Here is a 21,863-nt window from a genome sequence, read left to right as displayed (position 1 = left end):
CCTCCACCTCCCACATGTTTGTCAGAGGCTCTCTCAGTTGCTAATGGAGGGAAACACGCTCCTTAGCAACCAAATGTGTCCTCCGTCTCGCCGCCTCCGCCGCTATCTGCTGCACACGCTCCAGTGAGGCGGATGGTGGAAAATATTTTCTTCTATTCAGAGAAGTCTTTCTAATCTGAAAGAGAGAGAGAGAGAAAAAAAAAGTGGCATTTGAAGGTTGCACAACAGCAGATTTTCTCGTCGCGAGGCGTGGGCTTTTACAACAGCCGGCACAAACAGCCGTGTGGGAAAAAAAGGTCATTCCCCATGTGCACCTTGAAGTGATTTTTGTCGAGTGCTTCTTTTCTGACAGGTTAACAGGAAGACATTATGGTTGCTGATAAGAGGGATGTTTTTATGGTGAAAATAAAACTGGTCAGCTGTACATTTTAAACAGAGATGGCGTTATGTGTGCAATCTATTTTTGAAGCAGATCTAAAAAAAAAAAAATTAACTTTTTTTTTCAGATTTTGGAAATATTTTCTGATTTTGTTTTTAAATTCGACCTGCACAATATGGCTTGGAATTAGGAATTTATGGCTCCGACGTTTCAGAAGATACTTCCACCTGTTGCTGAACCTGAGACTTAATTCATAAATCTAAATACATTTTACTCTGTAAAATGTTATGTTATTGTGAGATTATTGTGAATATTATTATGGAAACCTGATATGCTAGGGAAAAAATGAGGATAGGTTCAGAATCAGCCCCCCCCCCCCAAAAAAATGTATCTAGAAAAATTTTTTGCATCTCTGATTTAAAAAAAAAAAATTAAACATTGGTTGACGAGTCTAATTGGTGGTGCATTTACCACTTAGGAAATACTACAGTACAGTAGTAGTCGTTTGTCAAGTACAAATCAAACCTGAATGCTGGTCAACCCCTAAACCCCCTCCCCATATTTTGGTTGGATTCCAAATTGTATTACAGTTGCAGTGCCCGGAATTTGACCTTTCCCTGCAGCCGGATTTTCTACAATGCATTCCATTTAGTGGAACCACTAAGGTCAAACATCATCCAGTCCAGTTGGTCGGTCAACCTTCCACTTGTTTGCCCAACGTCTGCTGGATTTGGCCCCACGCATGTCCTTAACGAGGACAAGCGACATTAAAAATGGCTGGAAAATTCCATCGCGAATATAGACATTATTAACTGTTATAAAATGTTTTTAGCTTTCTTAATTTTCATTCAAGTTTAAAAACACACAAATTAATCACGGTAATGCTGAAATGTTGTAACTTGACAGAAGTGTCTCATCACAGATGCACCTCGCTTATATTGTTTTTTGAACGTTTTTTTTTTCTTAATTTATCCCTGAAAAAAAATGTCCAGTGCAAATCGTAAAAGTAGTAACTTGAGATATGAGTTTCATTTGTTCTGTTACCATGCTTGTAACGCAAAACAATTCTTTCCCCCATGAAAATGAATGGAAATGACTTAAGGCAACTTATTGCCATAACTGTTTTCCCCAGCCCTACTGCTGTGTATTAACAACACACATTGGACAGAGAAAAAAAACATTGTCATTTTTAGGATGGGATCGGGTAAAGCTCACCCTGCCTCTAAATGCAAATCTGCATGGGGGGATTACTAGTCAGTTCTTACCTCCTCCATGGCTGTGATGTCCCTTTTGTCACTCATATATCACAGTTTTATTCATATCATAGCTGTTTTTCTGCCCAGAATCTTCTGCAGAGGGTTGTCCAAATCTTTTCTAATTTTGTTATTTTTGCAGACCCGTGCAAGCTGGCATATGTAAAATGTGCATTTTGCGCAGTTGTGGGTGTGAGCACAGCCGACTTGCAGTCCGCTTTCCACCCCGATCTTTTGTGTGTGTGTGTGTGTGTATGTATGTATGTGTATATATATATATAGAGAGAGAGAGAGAGAGAGAGAGAGAGAGAGAGAGAGAGAGAGAGATATGATAACAAATTTCTGCACTGATTCAGATGGTCTGAGGCATGCTGTTGTCATATTTCTGTAGAGTGCGGAGTCTGTTTATCTATGCACCGTTCAAAATCACCAAAATCACATTACACTGCCGGTGCCAAAACAGTGCCATGATTCCAGTAAGAATAAAGTTATAAAGTTAAAGGGACTTTCTGCCACCAAAATATCAGAAAATGCCCTCGGTGCACCGGGATGCCCAACCAGCATGGCACAGAGAGATAAAAATTCCCCAACAGGCACATCGAAGCTTGTGCCTGCACGAAAATCAGGACTTGCCAGGATATCCATATGCGCTGTCTGTTGAAAATAGAGCCCAAAATGATCACCTCTGATATGTAAATACAGTAACATGAGATCTCAACATGGGGCAAAAAGTGTCCCCCTTTGACATATTTATGTCATCTTTGTAAAGACTGAAAGAGCTGATAAAAGGCTGGATGATCGTCTACCAGTTATATACTCAAATTTGACCATATTCATGTCATAAGGTTCATTTCACTGTACACATAACTAGTTACACAAATAGTCTGAACGGTGAAATCCGCTGGGCTCCCAGCAAGTAGGCCAACATTTTCTATTTATAGTCGTCTGGAGCTTTTTTAAGGTCTGAAAATGATGGAGCCAATCTGCTCTGTTATAACTAGAATCATCAAACTACAGTAACCGTGGCTTTTGATTGGAGGCCAGATGTCTGCACATATAAACACAGCGGACTGCCCCGAGGGAAGCCAGCCTTCTTTCTCTGCCGTCCATTCACTTGTGAGAGAGCCCTCAATCATGCAAAAACAAAAAAAACCTTGCAGTATTATTGTTATCTTTCAGCTTGAATCCACAAAAAAGACTCCACATGAAATATGAGGATTACCAATGGGCACCTCCATACATAATTGGGAAAAGTGATTACGGATCGATTAATTAATTGTTCATTTTGATATACAGTATTATTATAGTATTAGTGAGCTTGCTATATACCGATCAGAATAAATTTCTCCAGATTCGTAGCATCGTGGAGGTTTGCGTGGCCCAATTTCCCATCACTGATGTCACGCAGTTACTTCTTCGACAGCAAACCGCTTGAGTGAACCAACAGCGCCTCTCCAAGTTGAAAGAAGTTCATCATTGTCCACTATTCCTGAAAACGACATCATTTTTGGGGGGGAGCACTTTTCTTTTTGAGTTAGTATAAGTTTGAATTGAAGAAAATCACTTTGAGGTTTTTGAAAAGTATTCTCAGCTTTTACACTTGGCTGTCAAAAATTGCCTTCGTTATTCCGCATCCTAGTTCAGTGAAAAATCAGAATGCCCTTGTGCCGTTTTAAAACCCCCTTGAGGTAAGCAGCAGGTCAGGGTGTGTCATGTGGCGAGTATTAAGGCTCCACAAAATTCCTGCAAACCCCTGAATGAAATATTTATAGCTGCTTCACTAATCCAGATCAGACGGCACCGTTGTTTTTCCAGAGGCATTCATTTCTAGGATGCTTTTTTTCCACCTCTCTGTTTTTTCCTCTGGGGTCATTTGCGAGGCTTGATCAGGAAGTGATTGCAGAGAGGCTGAATGACATAAAAAGAGCCTGAAGGGAAATCATGCTGATTCCTCCTGTGGAAAGTGAACTTGAGACGTCAGCAACTTGTTTTGAGTTGATTTCCATCGCCCTGCTGAGTCCTATTTTTAGATGAATCGCTTCCAAGGCATCGATCCTGCCATGATTCCTCCATGTGGCACTTGGCCATCCGTGCTTTCCTAGCCCGCTTGATCAGCCGCAAACCTGCTAGGCAACGCTCCTGACCTTTGGAGGGAATTAAATCAGGGACAGAGCAAAGCTTTTTCAGTGAGTCCAGCAAGAGCAAGCAGACCTTTTCTCTCTTTTTTTTTTTTTTTTTGCGCTCAATTTTTTTTTTTTTTTTTTTGTCAGACAGCACTTTAAACTTTAGTCATCACCAGTTTAGGATGGGGACTTCCTCCTCTCCAATTTTATCCGCCTTGTAAATGATTGATGACATATTTGCCTCGTTTGTTTTCCCACCATTCAGGAATCTCCTTTTCGTTGCGTTCTCACCATGGCGTTCAAGCTTCTTTTGTGAGTCACATGCTAATTCTTTACCCACATCGGACCTTGTTTGACATTTCAGTTCTTGACTTTGTTCGGTGAGGCGAGCTGTGTGTGTATTTGTGCAGCTTATCCAATGTGTTGGGAGATTCTGGTGAGTGGATGCTGTGGGCGGATGGCTCAGTCCCGAGTTCCAGCCTAAAATACATCTCAGGCTATATAGTTTTTATAGGCCAATGAGAAAATGCAAAATTATTTCGGGCCCATCGACTACCGGGAGTCAAAGTTTCACTTTTAGCCTGACATACTTTGGGGAAGACAGCTTGTAGTGGATCACCATTTATTATTAATGATGACAATGCAAATACAGGCTGTGCAGTGGGAGGCAATTAGTAAGGATGCTGCCCAACATTCAAACATATATGATTCAGACATTATGGTTGGGTTTGCTGGAGGTCAATATGTGCTGTGAGGAACTGGAACAACAAACAATTCATTGGAATAGGCCATCTTTGCTGTTTACTTTTGCCTCAGGTCGGAACTGAGACAATCTGAGTGGGATCATTCCGATTTCCCACGTTCCCCAAATGCAGCATGAGACCCACTGTAAGTGCAACCAAGCCATGTCTGTCATCTAGTGGTGAATGGTGATGTTACAACTTAAAACTACAGTCAACCCCCACAATCACAGTTCGGCACCCTCAGATTTACATTCATCGTTTTTGTTTCCTTATTTTTTTTTTTTCAAAATTTTTTTCATATGTTGGATTTTTCCTGGGGTTTTTCCCCCCAGTATTTTTTCTCATTTACTTAGTTTTTTCGAGGAAATGTATATTGAATGTTTATCAGCGGGCGGCCCAGTGGTCCAGTGGTTAGTGCGTCGACCTCACAGTGCAGAGGTCATGGGTTAGATCCCGGCACCAGCCTCCCTGTGTGGAGTTTGCAGGTTCTCCCATGCCTGCGTGGGTTTTCTCCGGGTACTCCAGTTTCCTCCCACATTCCAAAAACATGTGTGGCAAGCTGATTGAACACTCTAAATTGTCCCTAGGTCTGAGTCTTAACGTGGATGGTTGTTCGTCTCTGTGTGCCCTGCAATTGTCTGGCAACCGGTTCAGGGTGTCCCCCGCCTACTGCCCGAAGACGGCTGGCATAGGCTCCAGCACGCCCCACGACCCTTGTGAGGATAAAACGGTTCAGAAAATGGATGGATGGATGTTCAGCGGGGGGGTTCAATTAAGTTGGGGCGTTTGTAAAAACAAAATAACAATAATAAACATTTTTAAAAAGTTTTTCATTGCTGTGAATGTGGGCGTGAATGAGAGTTTGTCCAAAAGTGCCTTGTGATTAACTAGCAACCAGTCCATAGTTTACCCGGTCTTTTACCCTAAGGGAGTTAGTTGGGCAAGGCTAGAGTTAACCCACCACCTTAATGAGGACAAGAGCTATATAAAACGGGATGGATGGAAAATCAAGCACTCGAATGCTCTGCGTCATAGACGTCCACGGTGCGAGGTGTAAAAAGTTGTTTTGACTTTGCTTTCAAAAGCAGACCACATTCCGCCTACCTTGTCTCTTGTCTCCACAGCTTCGCCTCGCCGCGTCTCGCACCTGAGCTCACGCAGCATGTCCGCCCCCGCCAGCAAAGATGTGAAGGAGCTCAACCCTGTCGACTTCATCCAGCTCCAGCAGTACATTGAATGTGAGTACATTTATCGATATTTCAACCCCCTCGCCCCAGGCACACGTACGCTCACCTTCATGTTGCACTTCCACCCACTCACACACTCGCCTGCAGCCTTGGTGTCTGAAATTGAGACAAGCTTTCAGTCTGAATACAGAACCCTACACCAGGCAGGGGTGTTGAATTTGATTTTTTTTTTTTTTGAGTCAAACTTCCACCATTTTAAAACGTTTATGAGCTGAAGGTCCAATCAAAACGAATGGCCATTCGCAAACCTGCTCTGAATAAATGCTTTGACGGCGTCGTGTTATGTGGGAGGAATTAAAATGGACACAAGTGGTCTGTGCATTTGCGTCATGCATACATTTAGTTCTCTAATAAACAGAAAAAGCGATCAGAAAGCTGCACGTGTTTAAAAACAATTGTGCAAGTTTGCTGTTAAATTGGAAGCGCTAGTTCAGTTAACATGCCGCAGGGCGGCCTTCTCACGAACTGGGCTTCAGATGCTCACTGAAATTAAGTCTCACAAGATTGGCTAGTCACGTGTGACCTAATGTACGATGGCCAATCAAACGTTGTGCCACTTCAAGACAGATTTTCAAAAGAAAAAATTTGCATTAAACCCCGAATTGTACATTTCATGCACCCTGTAACCTATAACATGATAAGCTGTCCACTGTAGTAACTGCCGTCCATGAAAGGGTTAAATAAAGCATTTCATATTGAATTATCATTTTAAATACAATACATTTTAATGTGACAGCGCTTTTTGAAGTACTTGAATGCACTTTAGAAAATCGAGTATAGCCCTTAATCACAAAAGCCTTAAAACAACTAAAGAAAAGGGTGACAGGCAATAAAAAGCACATTCTAATTCAGTGTTCTCATTATTTTGAATGGCTCTCGATTATGTAACGTTAATTCACTTTTTTGTAGTTTCATATAGTCACTGATGGTGTAGTGGTACACTCGCCTGACTTGCGTGTCGGGCAGCGTGGGATCGGTTCCCACTCAGTGACGGTGTGGATGTGGGCGTGAATGGTCGTTATGTGCTCTACGACTGACTGGCGACCAGTTCAGAGTGTAGTCTGCCTTCCGCCCAAACTCAGCTGGGATCGACGCCGGCAACTCCCGGCGTCCCTCTTCAGAATAAGCGGTGCTGAAAATGGATGGATGGGCGGATGATTTCATATAATAGAAATCTTGCAATGAAGACACCTTTGTATGTTCTAAAATCGTGAAATGAATTTATTCCTTCGATGAACTCATTCACTCCCAAAGACGTTTTTAAACGTCTTTTCAGACTTGGTCCAGAATTGGCTAGTACAGAAAATGAGTTAACTGACTGTTCATTTTCAGTTGATTCATGAGGAAAATTCTCAACCCCTACCACACTCAGAACTTGTCATATGTTGCCGTCACGTGATAGGCCTCAAATATCTGCCCTTGCCTTTGCCCCTCATTGTGTGACCTCTTCCAGATTGCAGCCTGAAGGTGAAAGACGTGCTGCGGGAATTCGATGCAGATGGCCGCCTGTCCCGGCACAGGCATGGAGAGGTGAGAGCACGGCACAACACGGGATGGGAAGAGACGGGACGACGTGTCCTCCTCATTTTCAAAGCTGCTCAAGTTCTGACACGTGATGACTCGGAGCATGCAGAAAAGAAGCGTGTGATTCATTCTTACGTGGGCACGTATTAACAGCCTGAAAACCGGCTAATGAGATTCAAAGCCGCCGATGGTGTTGACTGAGCACTCTTGTGAGAGGCGGCGCCGTTCTACCGAGATTGCAAATGTAAATGACGTCCTCGCCCGGGCCCACACAAGCGTAGCCTTGCCGACTGCTTTCAGAAGTTTGAATCCATTTATGCAGCAAGGTAACGTAGTCATTTCTGATGGCCTATTACGGGGGGCATTTCAAATTCGTTTTCCTCATAAAAACCGAAAGAATGAATCCCTGGCAGCGTGGCGACCTTGTGGTGGACACGACTGCCTGAAATATTTGCGGTTATAGGAAGTGTTTTCGAATATGGACGGATGGATAAAAGGGAGGGTAGCACCAAGGATGATACAGCATGGCGATAACACAAGGATTCCAGTTAAATGTCTTAGTGGGGTTGCAGTGAGTGAATTATTTATTAGTGGGGCAGCACTGCAGGGCATCGGCGTCAGCAAGAAATGGGTTTGTGGTTCAGCATTATCGAGGGAGTTCAGTTTAAGCCCTCCAGCATCCAATCATGAAATTCACTCCTACCAGGCCAGAGAGCGCACTGAACTTCTGTACTGACTTCTGCTTTCTTGCAGTAGAGGGCTTGAGTGCCGAAATACAAGCGGGAGTGGCGACGGATAACACTCAGTGGGATGCGTGCCGGAGTGCTGCATTGGAAGCAATCACATTCTTTACACAACCTATTTCTTGCTCTGCGAAATAAAATGAGCTGGTTTGAGAAGGCAGCCCAGACTCATGCACGGCACATGGCCTGGACACGTCACGAAACGCAAACACCACTGGCGCCGTCAACATATTAACCAAGCAATCAATCATATGTGCCGCTGATCATCTGTTAGCTAACGCTAATCCGTGCAGCCAACGAGACACATTGGAGCTCCTGCTCACCTTTTGACTTTGATACAGTTATGATTGCAGAGGCATCACGCCCATGCGCGATCGTGTTTCAGACAGCCTAGTCCGGCGGCCGTCTACAGCCATCACTCGAAGGTGGATTTTCGCTCAGCTTCACTCATTATTTCCATACCTGTCAACCTCGGCTAATAGCTGCCCTTATAAATGATTACGATTCCCCTTACAAAGCAACAAAAAACCTTACAACGGCTTACCGCGCATGTGCACGTCATGCTTTATCAATCCTACCGTACGCAGCGATAAAAAAAATATATATATATATATACGATTGAGGATTACTTTTGCTGGTTTGCCGTGACAATAGTAGCGATCGACGACGGCATTGTCGTTGGCTACCAGCAGGTGAGACGATCTGGATTTGAGCCAAAATGGTCTTTGTGAGATCGGTTCACAATTGTTTTTTTTTTCCGTATAAAAGTTGTAGTACACCGTACATGATTTGAAATGATAAAAAAACGTATAAAATACAGGGAAAACGTACAAGTTCACAGGTATGTATTTCATATGTCAGGCATAGTGAGGCGCGCTTATTTGCGTCAGTTAGTGCCGATGTTACGTAGTACGCAAGTACAGAGCAGCTTGCTGTCAAACAAATTGTCAGAAATAAGCATAAATAACTGACGTCTGTTGTAATTGCCATGAAAAAAAGGTGGCAACGACAAAAAAAAAGCATTTACAGATTTTAAAGAGACCCAACAATTTGCATACAAACATTATAAAAGTAATAAAAATGATAACATAATTGATCATTCTTGAAATTTCTTTTAATATCCGCTTTGAAAAAGACGTGCATTATACAGTGTAATTTTCCGTTCTAATGAAGCTCTGAAACGCCTCACACGCCTTTCATTCAAAGTTTTATCCGTTCCAGTGCATCAATGAAGAAGGCTTCCGTCTCTTCTTGAAGACTTATTTGGAAGTGGACGACTTCCCATCAGATCTATGCCAGCGACTCTTCCGCTCTTTCCAGAACTCCGAAACTGCCCAGGAAGACAGCAGCAGTAAGAACACAGACACACACACACACACACACACACACACACACACACACACACACACACACACACACACACACACACACACGCACACACACGGATCGGCATGCTTGCGGCCGATGACAGTCTTATATCAATGTCAGACCACAATGAGAATTTTTGGCTATTCCAGGATATTGAAAAAAATAATCACAGAGTAACCCATAGCGCAATGTCACCAAAATAGTTTGCACACGTTGATGATAGTATACGTATATTGATGCTGCCCTTTGAAAAACATGTCCATTATTGTCATTTTCGTTATTTTATTACGTTAATGGAATGTCGCGGACACCCCTTTTGTTGTTGTCTTTTTTCAGGTAAATAGTCAATGGCGAAGGAAAAACTAATAATAATCAAACATAATACAGTATAAGTTTTCTCGGGGTTTCTGTTAATAATCAGTGTTGGTGTTCTGGTCCATTCTTCTGACTTCCGTGCAAGCAGCTTAGTTTGTGTAACATGTGTGCAATGCTCGAAATAAAGTTTTTCCTTCGAGGAGGAATTTTGCTGGTCAATGACTTAATTTGAGGAGCAGCTGTTTAATTTAACGGAGCCACTTTTTCAAGGTTAATCCCACAGATCTGAACTAAATATTTTAGTAAACAAAACAAACCAAAAAAAAAAAAAAAGCACAACAATATAATGGGGGAGTTTAATGTTGGGCTGTAGCTATCAACTGTTTCAGTATTTGAGTATCCAACTGAAAATTCAATATACTAATTCAGGGTTTCAGATAGAATATAGTTTTACATACCGGTAATACATCTCACTTAGTAACAAACAAGCAATGGGTTTCCTTTTTTTTTTTTCATAATCAAACCTTTTTATTCATTCAATTCACATTGTGAATCGCATTTTATTGTCGAGAAGCATTTTCAGTGGGGGCGGGGGAGCAAACAGTACAATCCATGTTGCTGCAATTGACCAGGGGTGTATTCGCCTTTTGCCCTGAATCATCTGAGATCGTTTCCAGCTCACCCACGGGCCTTATGAGGGCAAGAGCTTTTAAAAAAATGGATTGATGGACAATATATGTTGTTCGACTGGCCTCTCTTTACAGAGGAGGTCTTTCTCAAGGATGTTTCGTGTTACTTCTCTCTCTTGGAGGACGGTCAGCCTCGGGACAAGCTGGAATGTAAGTCCTTTTCTTGACCCCCCCCCCCTCCCCCTCCAAAATAAATGTCACTGTTTTTTCATTTTGTTTCTTTACCCTCAGTTGCTTTCAAGCTCTACGATAGAGACGGCAATGGCGTTCTGGACAGCTCGGTAAAAACATGCACCCCTGAATATGACAGTTGATCACGTTACATCAGGCAGCACGACTGCTTCTGAAGGCATTGGGCACATTTGATTGAAATGGCAACACAAACGGAATGCAATTTGATTCGGCAAAATGATCTTCCTTTGTACGTCCTCATTAGCTCCTGAAAACAACGCGGCCAAGAGAAACACGACAAAATGAAGGGAATAGACTGTTAGTAACACCGTTATGCAATTGAATAGAACAAATTTGCTTGGAAACGTAGATTAGTGCTTCTGATCGTATTTAATTCCTTTTTTTTTCGTGGCAGGAAGTGGATCGAATTATCGCCCAGATGATGCACGCTGCTGAGTACTTGGGATGGGACGTGTCAGAGCTCAGGCCGGTAAGCCCCATGGTGGCCTCGCCGCACTTGAAAGCGCCACGTTTTGTCAACTGACAAGCTTCTCATCTAACAACAACGACAACGACCAACCTGACACCGCTCCTAAAAGCAGAGAAACCTGTTTGGCGTTCAAATGATAACGGAGAGATTCCCGCAGGTTCTCAAGGACATGATGACTGCCATCGATGCTGACAGCAGCGGTACTGTTTCTCTGGAGGAGTGGGTGGAGGGAGGCATGAACAACGTCCCCCTGCTGGTCCTACTCGGCCTGAAGGTGAACGACGTGAACGCTTTTCAGGCTCATGCCAACGCCTTGCTGGCCTTTGCCTCCTATCTCTCATCTCTCTGGCTTTTTTACATACGGTACTCAAGCACTACTAAGTGCGTGAATGTCGTCACCGACGTGTGAGTGCTCTAGCGTGCTTTTTTTTTTTTTAACGTTCGCACACGTGATGGCGTTGACTAAAAGGATTAAAACAGAAGATAATAAATGAGCCTTTGGCTATGGTTGTAAATGACTGATGAGCCCGCAGCACAATTTTTTTTCCAACAGCAGGAACTCTGCTAAACCAGAAACCTGAAAGCACATATTTAATTTCATATTTAAAAATTGCTACTTCCTGTCACTTTTTGTCGAAACAACAATATTTACTTTGGTTAAACGCTCCCAGCACGGCATCATAAAAACAGAGCCTCAAACATCTTCTTTCTGAAAGCAGTAATTGTCACGTTGCGGCAAAAGAAATTAGGCAAAAGTGAAACAATGGGGGGGGGGGGGCAAAAGTGTGTTGCAAAAAGCAAAACCCGAGTTGAATTTGATTTTGATGTTTCCTCAACTGAGCATTCACTCATGTGGAATGCTGACATCTATCGTGACATCGCACACATGTAAGCTTTTTCACATTCCCCCCCACCCCCCAAAATGTTTGCCGATTTATGAATTATATTATGTTTTTGTATGACCTTGTAACACTCTATTTTGGCCGTGAAAATGATCTCATCATACTGTACTTTGATACATATTGATGTCTGAGAAACTGAAAAACAAGACAAAAGGGTTTTTTTCCCCCTCGTCCTACTTGCAGGATGCATAAAATGTTATGTGGTAATACAAAAAAGTGACAGAGATATTATATTTAGAATAGTTTTTGAGAAGCTTAACATTCAACAACAAAAAAAAAATCGTGTCTGTCGTGTATCAATTATTAATCGCAAACGCTATTGTGACCTCTCTGTCCCTCTTATGCTATTTATAACCCGGCGAAGAGATGGATTCACCTGCTGGAAGGGGGGGGGGGGAGCACTTTCACATGTAATTTGGATAAAAGTACTTTTGCCCAATTTCCCAGATTGAAGCAACCTCATCATCTTGTGCGGATAATTTGCGAAGATTAGCGTGCTGATGTGAACGCGCCGTGCTGCCCGGGACGCCATGACACATTCTGCATAATCAGCAATGTCATTAGTGCGAGGCGAGGCTCGCCGCGAGTGGGTGTGAAATAAATGTGGGACACTTCTGTTACAAAAGGGGTTATGTTGCGACCGAACGGGAAAGCATCGGGAACGTACGCTCAACTGACCTGAACTCAACTCTATGTCCTGTTAATAACCTCGATAACCGAATTGTCGCGTCATTTTTTTTTTCTTTTTTTTTTTCCTGTGTTTGCTGTTTAACAGATGACACAGACAGACGGACAGCACCTGTGGAGAATGAAACATTTCAACAAGCCCGTTTACTGCAACGTGTGCCACTGCATGCTACTGGGTCTCAGGAAGCAGGGCCTGTGCTGCACCTGTGAGTAAGCGCAACCCGACAGCGTGTTTGCATACACGGAACCGGAGCGTCCGTTAACACGCCTTCTTGGTGGTCTTATCTACAGCCGTGCTGGAAATTCCACATTAGTAGCTTTTACTCGATATCCGAGCTTACTTTTACACCCTTCATTTTTAACCCTTACATGCACAAATAATGATAACCTACATCAGGATTCTTTACTCAAGTGTCTTTAGGCATGGAGAAAAAAAATAATGGCAGTGGCTGGCAACACACATAAGGGTCCATTGTAGTGGTTGATGCACAACTGTGACATTAAGATGAATTAATTGAAGCGAAAACAACATTTGAATAGCCGTCCACTCTGGTAACCGCTGTCCCTGAAAGGGTTAAAATATGATGTCAGTACTTTTTACTCTATGGATCTTGCTTAGTAAAGCCCATGCAGAGTGCAATAGGGTGTAAAATAGGCATAAGTACAGAGAAGTAAAGTCGAGCACAATGTAAATGAACAAAAGAGAGAAAGCCAATTGTCTGTTATTGTACTTTTGCTTAAATACGGGAGTTGAATCAGCACTTTATGCTTTTACCAGTCGTGTCTTTACACAAGTATCTGTATTTCTACTTAAGTTCAGAGTGCGTTCAGAATACTTTTGTCACCTACAATCGACAGGCTGCAAGTACACAGTCCATGGCCGATGCGCGAATAGGAATCCAGCCCCCTGTGCCAGAACCTATGTGAAGTCCAAGAAAGAAACAGGGGTACGCTACCGTCTTCATGGAAACCTGAACGGACTGTGTGTGATTTTGTTTTTCTGCCCTTGTGGCCACAAATGAGACTTTCCTCTTTTCAGGTTCCAGCGCACGACTGGGTGAGTGGCAATTGTGAATCAAGGAAGTGCGACAAGTGCCAGAAGAAGATCAAGAGCTTCCAAGGCCTGACGGGCAAACACTGTGTGTGGTGCCACTCCATGGTGAGGAAGGCCTGCGCATGAGTGACTCATGCTGGTTGGGGTTGAATAGTTTATGGTTGATCAAGACATAAAAAACTGTGGTCAATTGTCCAACTTTGGTTGGAGGAGGCCTCCTTTTTTTGCCCTCCATAAACGCATGCTTGGATGAGTTTTGTGTGAAAGAAAAAATCTGTCAAACACCTTTGTGGTCATCAGAACAGAGATTGGAGATGTCAGAGAAAGCGTGTGTGTGTGTGTGTGTGTGTGTGTGTGTGTGTGTGTGCGCGCGCGTGCGTGCGTGCGTGCGTGCGTGCGTGTGTGTGTGCGTGTGTGTATGTATGTATATATGTATATGTATATATGTGTATATGTGTATATGTATATCTGTATGTATATGTGTATGTATATACTGTATATACGGTATATATGTATGAAACAATTATGTTTTAGTCTTGCTGAAACTATCATGTTTTACTGCTCGGCCAATTTGTTACTGTGACGACTTGGGGCATATCTCTGAATGGTTGCAGTTTGGTCCCAGAATAAAAAAAAAAATGACTGTGAAGTGTGAAGCACATGTCAGCCCCGAAGAGAGAGTGTGGCTTCGGTTTTCCCTGATGGAGTCAGCAAGTGTGTGGATCCAAGTTTTGGGGATGTCACCGAGCAGGAAGACCAAATATTGTCAAAATAATGCGAATCTGTGCACCAAGAAAACTCAAAGAATTTCTGCTTGCCTTTTGGCATTAACATAATGTCATGTACTATGTCATGAGCGGCGGTTGTTTTGTATATTAGCCCTATTGTTATATAACAGTTGGTCTAAGTTCCGAACGGGGACTAACTCATAGATGCATTTTCAGGAATAAACGAATAATGATGATCTTAACTAGACTCCCAACTATTTGTATGCAAAACGTCAAAATGTTAATTTATATTTGTATTTATATTTGTATTCCTCTTTCCCAGGGAAATGTGTTTTGTGAGTTGTGATTTTAAAGATGCAGATCCAGGAATGACGTTTCTCTCAATTGTTTTTCTCTTTGACATTGTATTGCTCTTCCCAGCGCCACGACGCGTGTGCAGACGAAGAGCCGAGCGAGTGCACGTGTGGCCCACTTCGAGACCACATCCTGCCTCCGTGGGCTGTCTATCCTGTCATCAAGGTGGATGGATGGATGGGTGGAACAATCGATCTATCGACCCATATTAGATAATCATCTAATGTCTGTCATCATCAATCATCTAATCAACATTTACTTTCCGTGTTCTCTGTGGGATGAAGGAGCGATCGAACAATGGCTGCTCCGGTCAGATGGATGACGCTGAGCTCAATACAACACCTGATGGACAAGTCCTTCAGGTACGTATACTTGAAATCTCGTGAAATGATTGGAAAGCCGCCAATGTCCTCTTAACTTATTTCTGTGACAGATCAGCCCCGTGCCCAATACGCACCCTCTTCTTGTGTTTGTCAATCCCAAAAGTGGAGGCAAGCAGGGGGAAAGGTGAGCCTCACCAACAAACATTTTTATTGATGCATCTTTTGTACCCACGTTACGCAAATTGTTCCATGTGATGATTACAACTACAGGAAGACAAAACATGATAATGCCTCAAAACTTGACGACAAAGTCATGTGAATAGATTATAAATGTTAAAAAATCAAAAAGCTGGACTGAAAAAAAAAATAGTTCAAATCAGTACATTACAAATAATTTACCTAAACAAAGCTTGACGAAAAATGGTTCCTCATAAGCCATCTTAATATATATTTTTAAAAATCACACATCTTTCAAGTTAATTTTTTTATGCATTTCAGGGTCCTCCGTAAGTTTCAGTATTTGCTCAACCCTCGGCAAGTGTACAACCTTTCCAACGGTGGACCGGCTGCAGGGTGAGTGACTGCTGCTAGAAAAAAAAAATGATGCAAAGACCCTCAAACAACCGCTGTATTTGCAACAGCTACGTTCCCATAAACTACTGAGAACAATTTGGGCTACTGGGCTTTTTAGTGAAACTTCAGGATGAACCAAAAATGCACAATAACCTTTACAGTTGAACCTAATTTGACCTTGTCTAAACTTTTGACCGTACATGTCCAACTCTTCAATGTTTCGATCCTTTGTATAGAATTTGCTGTTCAGCAACAAGGTGCTGAAGAACAGCAAAACTCACAATATCTGTTTCAACAGTTGGGACTGGTACACAACTTCAGAGGTCAAATGAAGTCCACCTGTAAAAGACATCATCAATTTTAGATTCATCTCAATGGCCCTTAACTTTTTATAAGTTGTGTGTTGTTGTGTTTACGTGCAAATAAAGTTGTTGTCTCTTGATCAGCCTGAGTTTCTTCAGAAACCTTCAGGATTACAGGATCCTGGTATGCGGCGGAGACGGCACCGTCGGCTGGATCCTGGATGCCATCGGTGAGCTCGACGCACAAAATCACTTGCAAATGGGAGACCCAGTAGAGCACGGACCTCCGCCGAGGTCAAACGATTGTTTTTGGAGTGTGCAGCAAATTATTATTTGTCTTTTTGCTTCTTTTGTGTATCCTCCTACTTTTCCTACCCAATTCAGACAAAGCCGGTCTGCTGGTGCGGCCGCCGGTAGCCGTACTTCCTCTGGGCACAGGAAACGACCTGGCGCGATGCCTGCGGTGGGGAGGAGGTGGGAACAAATGATACGTTACAGCAACAATCAGATGTGGCATTTGTGACAAGATGCTCATACAAAGCGTGGCAAAGAAGACTACCGTATTTTCCACACTAAAAGGCGCACTGGATTATGAGGCGCACCTTCAATGAATGGCCTATTTCGTCATTTTTTTCATATATTGGACGCACCGCATTATAAGACGCAATCTACAATGCATCCACTAGATGGAGCTACGCTCAAGGAAATGCCAACAGAACACTACACTACACCCTGATTTATATAGCGACGATCAGATGTCAGTAAAACTTATTTAATAAAGCAGCGACACGGTTCACTTAACCAACAGCAAGTTATAACATTGACTCGTTAACGTTGAACTCTATTGCCGCTGCTCTGTTTCCGTGTTCAACTGCGAAACCGATCGTCTTAAGTTCGTTGTAAGCATGTCTCTAGCAGGGAGACATTTTGGGGTTGACATATTACCGTAATGACCATACACAAGGTGCATCGGATTTTAAGGCACGCTGTGAGCATTTAAGAAAATGGAAGGCTTTTAGGTGCGCCTTTTAGTGCGGAAAATATGGTAGTACTCAAGTAACCACTAGTCCACCGTCCCCTCTGCAATTAACCCTTTCGGGGACAGCGTTTACTACAGTGGACAGCTTGCCATGTTATCGGGTTACAGGGGGCCCGAAAGGAGCCTCAGCAAATGATTTATCATATCAAAGCACGCTACAACGTCACCCCTCAGGATACGACGGTGAGGACCTGAATAGGATCCTGAGGGACATTGAGGGAAGCTCTCAGGTTCTGATGGACCGCTGGAGCGTGCAGGTCATCATGGAGGAAGGTGAAGAGAAGGGCGACCCGGTGCCATATGAAATCATCAACAACTACTTCTCCATCGGAGTGGTGAGTCCCCACAAAGCCTTGTGTGTGTCTGTGTGTCTGTGTGTGTGTGTGTGTGTGTGTGTGTGTGTGTGTGTGTGTGTGTGTGTGTGTGTGTGTGTGTGTGTGTGTATGTCTCTGTGGCTCACTGATGCGGATTTGTTGCGCCAAAAGGACGCCTCCATCGCACACCGCTTTCACACCATGCGAGAGAAACATCCTCAAAAATTCAACAGCAGGTACAGACTGGGTGACATTTTTGAGAATATCTCACTTTGCAAACCTCTTGAGTGTTTCTGGGTTTTTTTTTTTGCGTGTGTGCAGAATGAAGAACAAGCTGTGGTATTTTGAATTTGCCACTTCTGAGACCATCTCAGCCTCTTGCAAGAAACTGAATGAAAGTCTAACGATAGAGGTGAGACAGCAATAACGCAACAACAGCAACACATTTGTTGATTTTGTCTTCTGTCGCCAGTGTTGCGGGACACCTTTGGATCTCAGCAGCCTGTCTCTGGAGGGCATCGCTGTTCTAAACATTCCCAGCATGCATGGCGGTTCCAATCTCTGGGGTGAGAGCAAGAAGGGGGACGTTAAGGGGTCGAGCAGTCAGGACGAGCCCGATGTGATCGTGGACCCCGAAATCCTGAAAGTGACCGGCCAAGGTATTTGAACTCTTGATGGTCAAACCAGAAGAATAGAATAGGATTGTGAAACAACAGGACATAACATTAGGTACAGCTGCACAACCTATCCATCCATTCATTTTCGATGAGGAAACACTCATTCTCATTAGGGTCACAGGTGAGCTGGAGCCCCTCCCAGCTAAATTTCATGGACAATTTAAGAGTCTTCAATGAACCGAATGTACATGTTAGCATGAAAGCCCCATGCAAGTGCTCCAAGAACATGAAAACTCCGCCCGAGAAGGCTGACGCGGGGTACATACACCCTGAACCAGTTGCCAGCCAATCGCAGGGCACACAGAGACGAACAACCATCCGCGCTCACAATCACACCTTGGGACAATTTAGAGTCTTCAGTCAGTCTGCCATGCATGTTTTTGGAATGTGGGAGGAAACCGGAGTACCCGAAGAAAACCCATGCAGGCTTGGGGAGAACATGCCAACCCACAACCTCTGCACTGTGAGGTCGACGTGCTAATCACTGGACCACCGGGCCGCCCACTACAAAATCTAATGAGCGCCAATTCAGGAGTTGGATCATAAATTCTGCTTTTCCAAAAGGTGGCAGCAAAGTAGCATTTTTGCAACCACTACCAGAAAATGGTCACTAGATGGCAGCAAATGACGATATCATTGCTTGACGACCCAGTGTGGTCACAAGCAGCCATGATTGGCCATGTATCACACTAACACAAAGCTGTGTTTAAATGGAAATTGTAGAATGCCATATTTTTGTTCTTTAGCTTTGCATATTGGTGGGCATGCTGCATTCTGGTTCAGAGAGGAAAGTAAATTAAAAGCGTAAAAGATGAGACTCACGCATGGTGGTCGCGATCCAATCTCAACGCACATCTAGACACAAGCATTCACACGTAATTGGAGTATTCCATGAACATATCGTATGTTGTTGGAATGTGTGTGTGTGTCGGGGCGGGGGGGGGGGGGGGGCTGTTACGGGGAGAAAATGCAAACTCTACACAGGAATGCCAGAGCTAAGATTGATAACCAAGAGTGCACAATATTGTTACAAATACTTCCCTGAGTGAATAAAAAAAAACTCTGAGTACTTTGATATTTTTTGTTCCTGTGATTGTCCAGATCTGAGCGACCGTAGACTGGAGGTGGTGGGCCTAGAGGGCGCCATGGAGATGGGACAAATATACACGGGCCTGAAGAGCGCCGTGAGGCTGGCGAAGACAGCGCAGCTCACCATCAGGTGGGGTCAACACAAGAGACACATTCAGACTTATTATTGGGAGCTGACAGTTTCGGTTCCCTTCTTTTCAAACATGAGTGACTTCCTGACAAAAGGTTTGCAATGCTGAAACGTGTCAGGCTTTTTCATTTTTCCAAAGGGCAACCTCAAGCACATAATTTGAGTCCTAGAAGTGCTCCTCAACATACATTTTGTCAAGATTAGCGTTGATTAGAACACAGAACTCCACTAAGGTCCAACTATAAACAAATGTGTACATGTAGATGTTTGGTTCTCACGCCATACAGGTGGTATTCCACAAGCAGGGGCAGGTTGGCCATCGGGAATTTGGGGAAAATATGTGAATTTTTCCAAACGTCCGGTGTCTTTCCGGGTTATCACGGCCGCCAGTTGACGTTCAGCGGCGGTAAAAATTATCTGTTTCCGATTTGATTTGTTTCTACTCAGGACCAAGAAAGCGTTGCCGATGCAGATCGACGGAGAGCCGTGGATGCAGCCGCCCTGCACAGTATGTACAAACATTTGGATTGTCAAACTGTCTGGGTGGGGTTTATTACTGTTGTTCTTGTAATGAAATGTTTGCGTTGACTTTTCAGATTCACATCACGCACAAGAACCAAGCGAGCATGCTGATGGCTCCACAGGCCAAAGCATCCGGATTCTTCAACTACAAATAAAAGCAAACGTTCTGTCTCCAGGCAATATTGTAACTTCTAAAAAATATATATACACATTCGTAAAATGTAAATTCCAGAGCTACAAATGGACATCTGCTGTTTTTGAAGACTGACATGTCCGATCACTTTGGATTTGTCTTTTCTGTTGAAACAAAACTTACAAACTATTATACGAGTACCACATGGAAAGAAAGCACTTACATCAACATCGTATGCAATCGGAGATGAAAGATTCAGAAAATAATTTAACCATTTAATTTTGTGGTTTTAAAGTGGTACATTTCCAAGAATTCCAACAAGTACACTAGAATTTTAATTTTCCTGAATTCAATTTTCCTTAAAATATGAATTACCGCTCTACTCTGTGTACTTGATTATTGTATATAACCGACTGACATCTTATAAGGCTTTAACATCACGCAGTGCAGATTATTTGCGTGATTGTGAGATTAAAAAAAAAAAACAACAACAACAAGACAAAGAAGAAGCTCTTATTCAATACAATCAACGCCTCCAATGCTTCAGGTCGACTGCTGTGTAGGAATGTAATGTTAGTTTGCTTTGAGAAGGAGGAGTGCTTTTTTGATTGCTTCTGCCTAAATTGGGGAGACACACTGGGAATTGCACATTCCTAGTTGTTGTACTTGTGGCTCAGAAGTATATTATAATGAGAATGTAATAATAATATTGATGACAATGATGATCAATGATGGTAATAATAAGAATCATAATACATTTCAAAAGGACCATGAGCTAAAGATTGAATGTGGCCGAAAGAATTGTAATACTATGGTACATTTAAGAGGGAATATCTGAGAATATGTGTGTGTGTGTGTACGTGTGTCTGTCTGTCTACTGCCTCATGTTAGCGGGACGCAAGGCCATTAGACTTAGCCTTCAATTATCACCAATATGAGACAAATCGTTCAGGTGAAAAGGAGGGTGTTTGTGTGTCTGCCATGTACCCCTGTACCTAAAGGTTTTTTGTAAAGGTTTACGTCACTATGTAAACGCTCCACGGAGTCAAATAATTTCAGTATACCAAGAGCGTGTTGTGACGACAGTGTGTTTGAAGGGACAGAATGTGCAATCAAGGAAATCGTGCCGTTTACTTTTCTGACACAAGAGGGTGCCATTACTTGTGTATTGTTTTTTTTTTCATCCCTAGTTCTGCTTTAGCTCAAAATTTGGATTAAAGACATCAATCTTTTTACAGTATTAATGTTGTACAAATATTGGCGCTACCCTCATTTGCTTTTAGTTAATAAGGAATAATTTATACATTATAAATAAATACTGTACTCTTACTATAACCTCTTCCGTTGCCTGCCTTCTATTTGCTCCATTCATGTTGGTCTTGACTCCTGATAATAGGAACAAAATTAGATCAATTCTTCTTTTACTTTGAATTCAAGAGAACGGCACAGATCGGAATATTAAATTTAAGGAAAGTTGGTGGAAATAACTCACTTGCACTCCAGTACTGTATTACCTGCTTGGTTGCTGTAGTGACGTCATTAATTTTGGATATGTTTGGTGTCCCTTGGATTGTAGAGGAACAGAAGGTGAGAGTCGACATGTGACATGCAACGTTTCGAGGTTCTGAACATTGGCATCAGCGTAACAGTACGTCGTCGCGTGACACATTAAAAAAATGAAAAGAAAAACAAAGACTGGCAAAAACGCCTACCGCACAACTTCTGCAGTGTGGGGGATCCCAACAACAAAGATGGCAACCATGCTCAAAGATTAAATACACGTCCCTTTGACGGGTTGCTTCATGTAATTTATGCACGTGATAAGCAACATAATGCTCAGACTGGTACCAACCAGTCTAAATAATAAACAGTAAAGCCCCTCCATGGTTTTATTTCATATTCTAAAATGTACAAATGTATTTTTCTCAGGCCTCTATGTATTGGTAAAGTCCCCCTCGAGCCCAGGGAGAGAACAAATCCTGGAGCCGTCC

The 21,863-nt window shown here is 42.8% G+C and overlaps 1 protein-coding gene and 1 long non-coding RNA gene across 2 annotated transcripts in view; one reads left to right on the top strand and one right to left on the bottom strand.

Annotated features, from left to right (window-relative positions):
- dgkaa (diacylglycerol kinase, alpha a) overlaps window positions 1-21,112 on the top strand; it is a 26,315-nt gene extending 5,203 nt beyond the window's left edge. Inside the window, exons 2-24 of the mRNA XM_019866177.1 lie at window positions 5,623-5,736; window positions 7,199-7,275; window positions 9,234-9,363; window positions 10,460-10,534; window positions 10,616-10,665; window positions 10,971-11,045; window positions 11,203-11,319; window positions 12,723-12,840; window positions 13,493-13,581; window positions 13,674-13,793; window positions 14,837-14,935; window positions 15,055-15,132; window positions 15,204-15,277; window positions 15,592-15,666; window positions 16,113-16,198; window positions 16,353-16,442; window positions 17,182-17,342; window positions 17,493-17,557; window positions 17,643-17,733; window positions 17,794-17,980; window positions 19,100-19,217; window positions 19,665-19,725; window positions 19,814-21,112. Coding sequence (XP_019721736.1) covers window positions 5,661-5,736; window positions 7,199-7,275; window positions 9,234-9,363; window positions 10,460-10,534; window positions 10,616-10,665; window positions 10,971-11,045; window positions 11,203-11,319; window positions 12,723-12,840; window positions 13,493-13,581; window positions 13,674-13,793; window positions 14,837-14,935; window positions 15,055-15,132; window positions 15,204-15,277; window positions 15,592-15,666; window positions 16,113-16,198; window positions 16,353-16,442; window positions 17,182-17,342; window positions 17,493-17,557; window positions 17,643-17,733; window positions 17,794-17,980; window positions 19,100-19,217; window positions 19,665-19,725; window positions 19,814-19,894 — 2,193 coding nt within the window. The 5' untranslated portion in view covers window positions 5,623-5,660 and the 3' untranslated portion in view covers window positions 19,895-21,112. The remainder of the gene's footprint in view (window positions 1-5,622; window positions 5,737-7,198; window positions 7,276-9,233; window positions 9,364-10,459; window positions 10,535-10,615; window positions 10,666-10,970; window positions 11,046-11,202; window positions 11,320-12,722; window positions 12,841-13,492; window positions 13,582-13,673; window positions 13,794-14,836; window positions 14,936-15,054; window positions 15,133-15,203; window positions 15,278-15,591; window positions 15,667-16,112; window positions 16,199-16,352; window positions 16,443-17,181; window positions 17,343-17,492; window positions 17,558-17,642; window positions 17,734-17,793; window positions 17,981-19,099; window positions 19,218-19,664; window positions 19,726-19,813) is intronic.
- Window positions 17,400-21,556, bottom strand: LOC109513629 (uncharacterized). Its single transcript, XR_002167834.1, has 3 exons — window positions 21,387-21,556; window positions 20,733-21,258; window positions 17,400-17,456 (listed from the first exon to the last, which is right to left on the bottom strand). It is a non-coding gene; the product is annotated as an uncharacterized LOC109513629 (long non-coding RNA).
- Window positions 21,557-21,863: the final 307 nt, after the last annotated feature.

The sequence above is a fragment of the Hippocampus comes genome, unplaced genomic scaffold (genome assembly GCF_001891065.2).
Source record: "Hippocampus comes isolate QL1 unplaced genomic scaffold, H_comes_QL1_v1.1 scaffold409, whole genome shotgun sequence".
In the NCBI taxonomy this organism is placed as follows: domain Eukaryota; kingdom Metazoa; phylum Chordata; class Actinopteri; order Syngnathiformes; family Syngnathidae; genus Hippocampus; species Hippocampus comes.
This window is presented reverse-complemented; position numbering and strand designations above follow the sequence as displayed.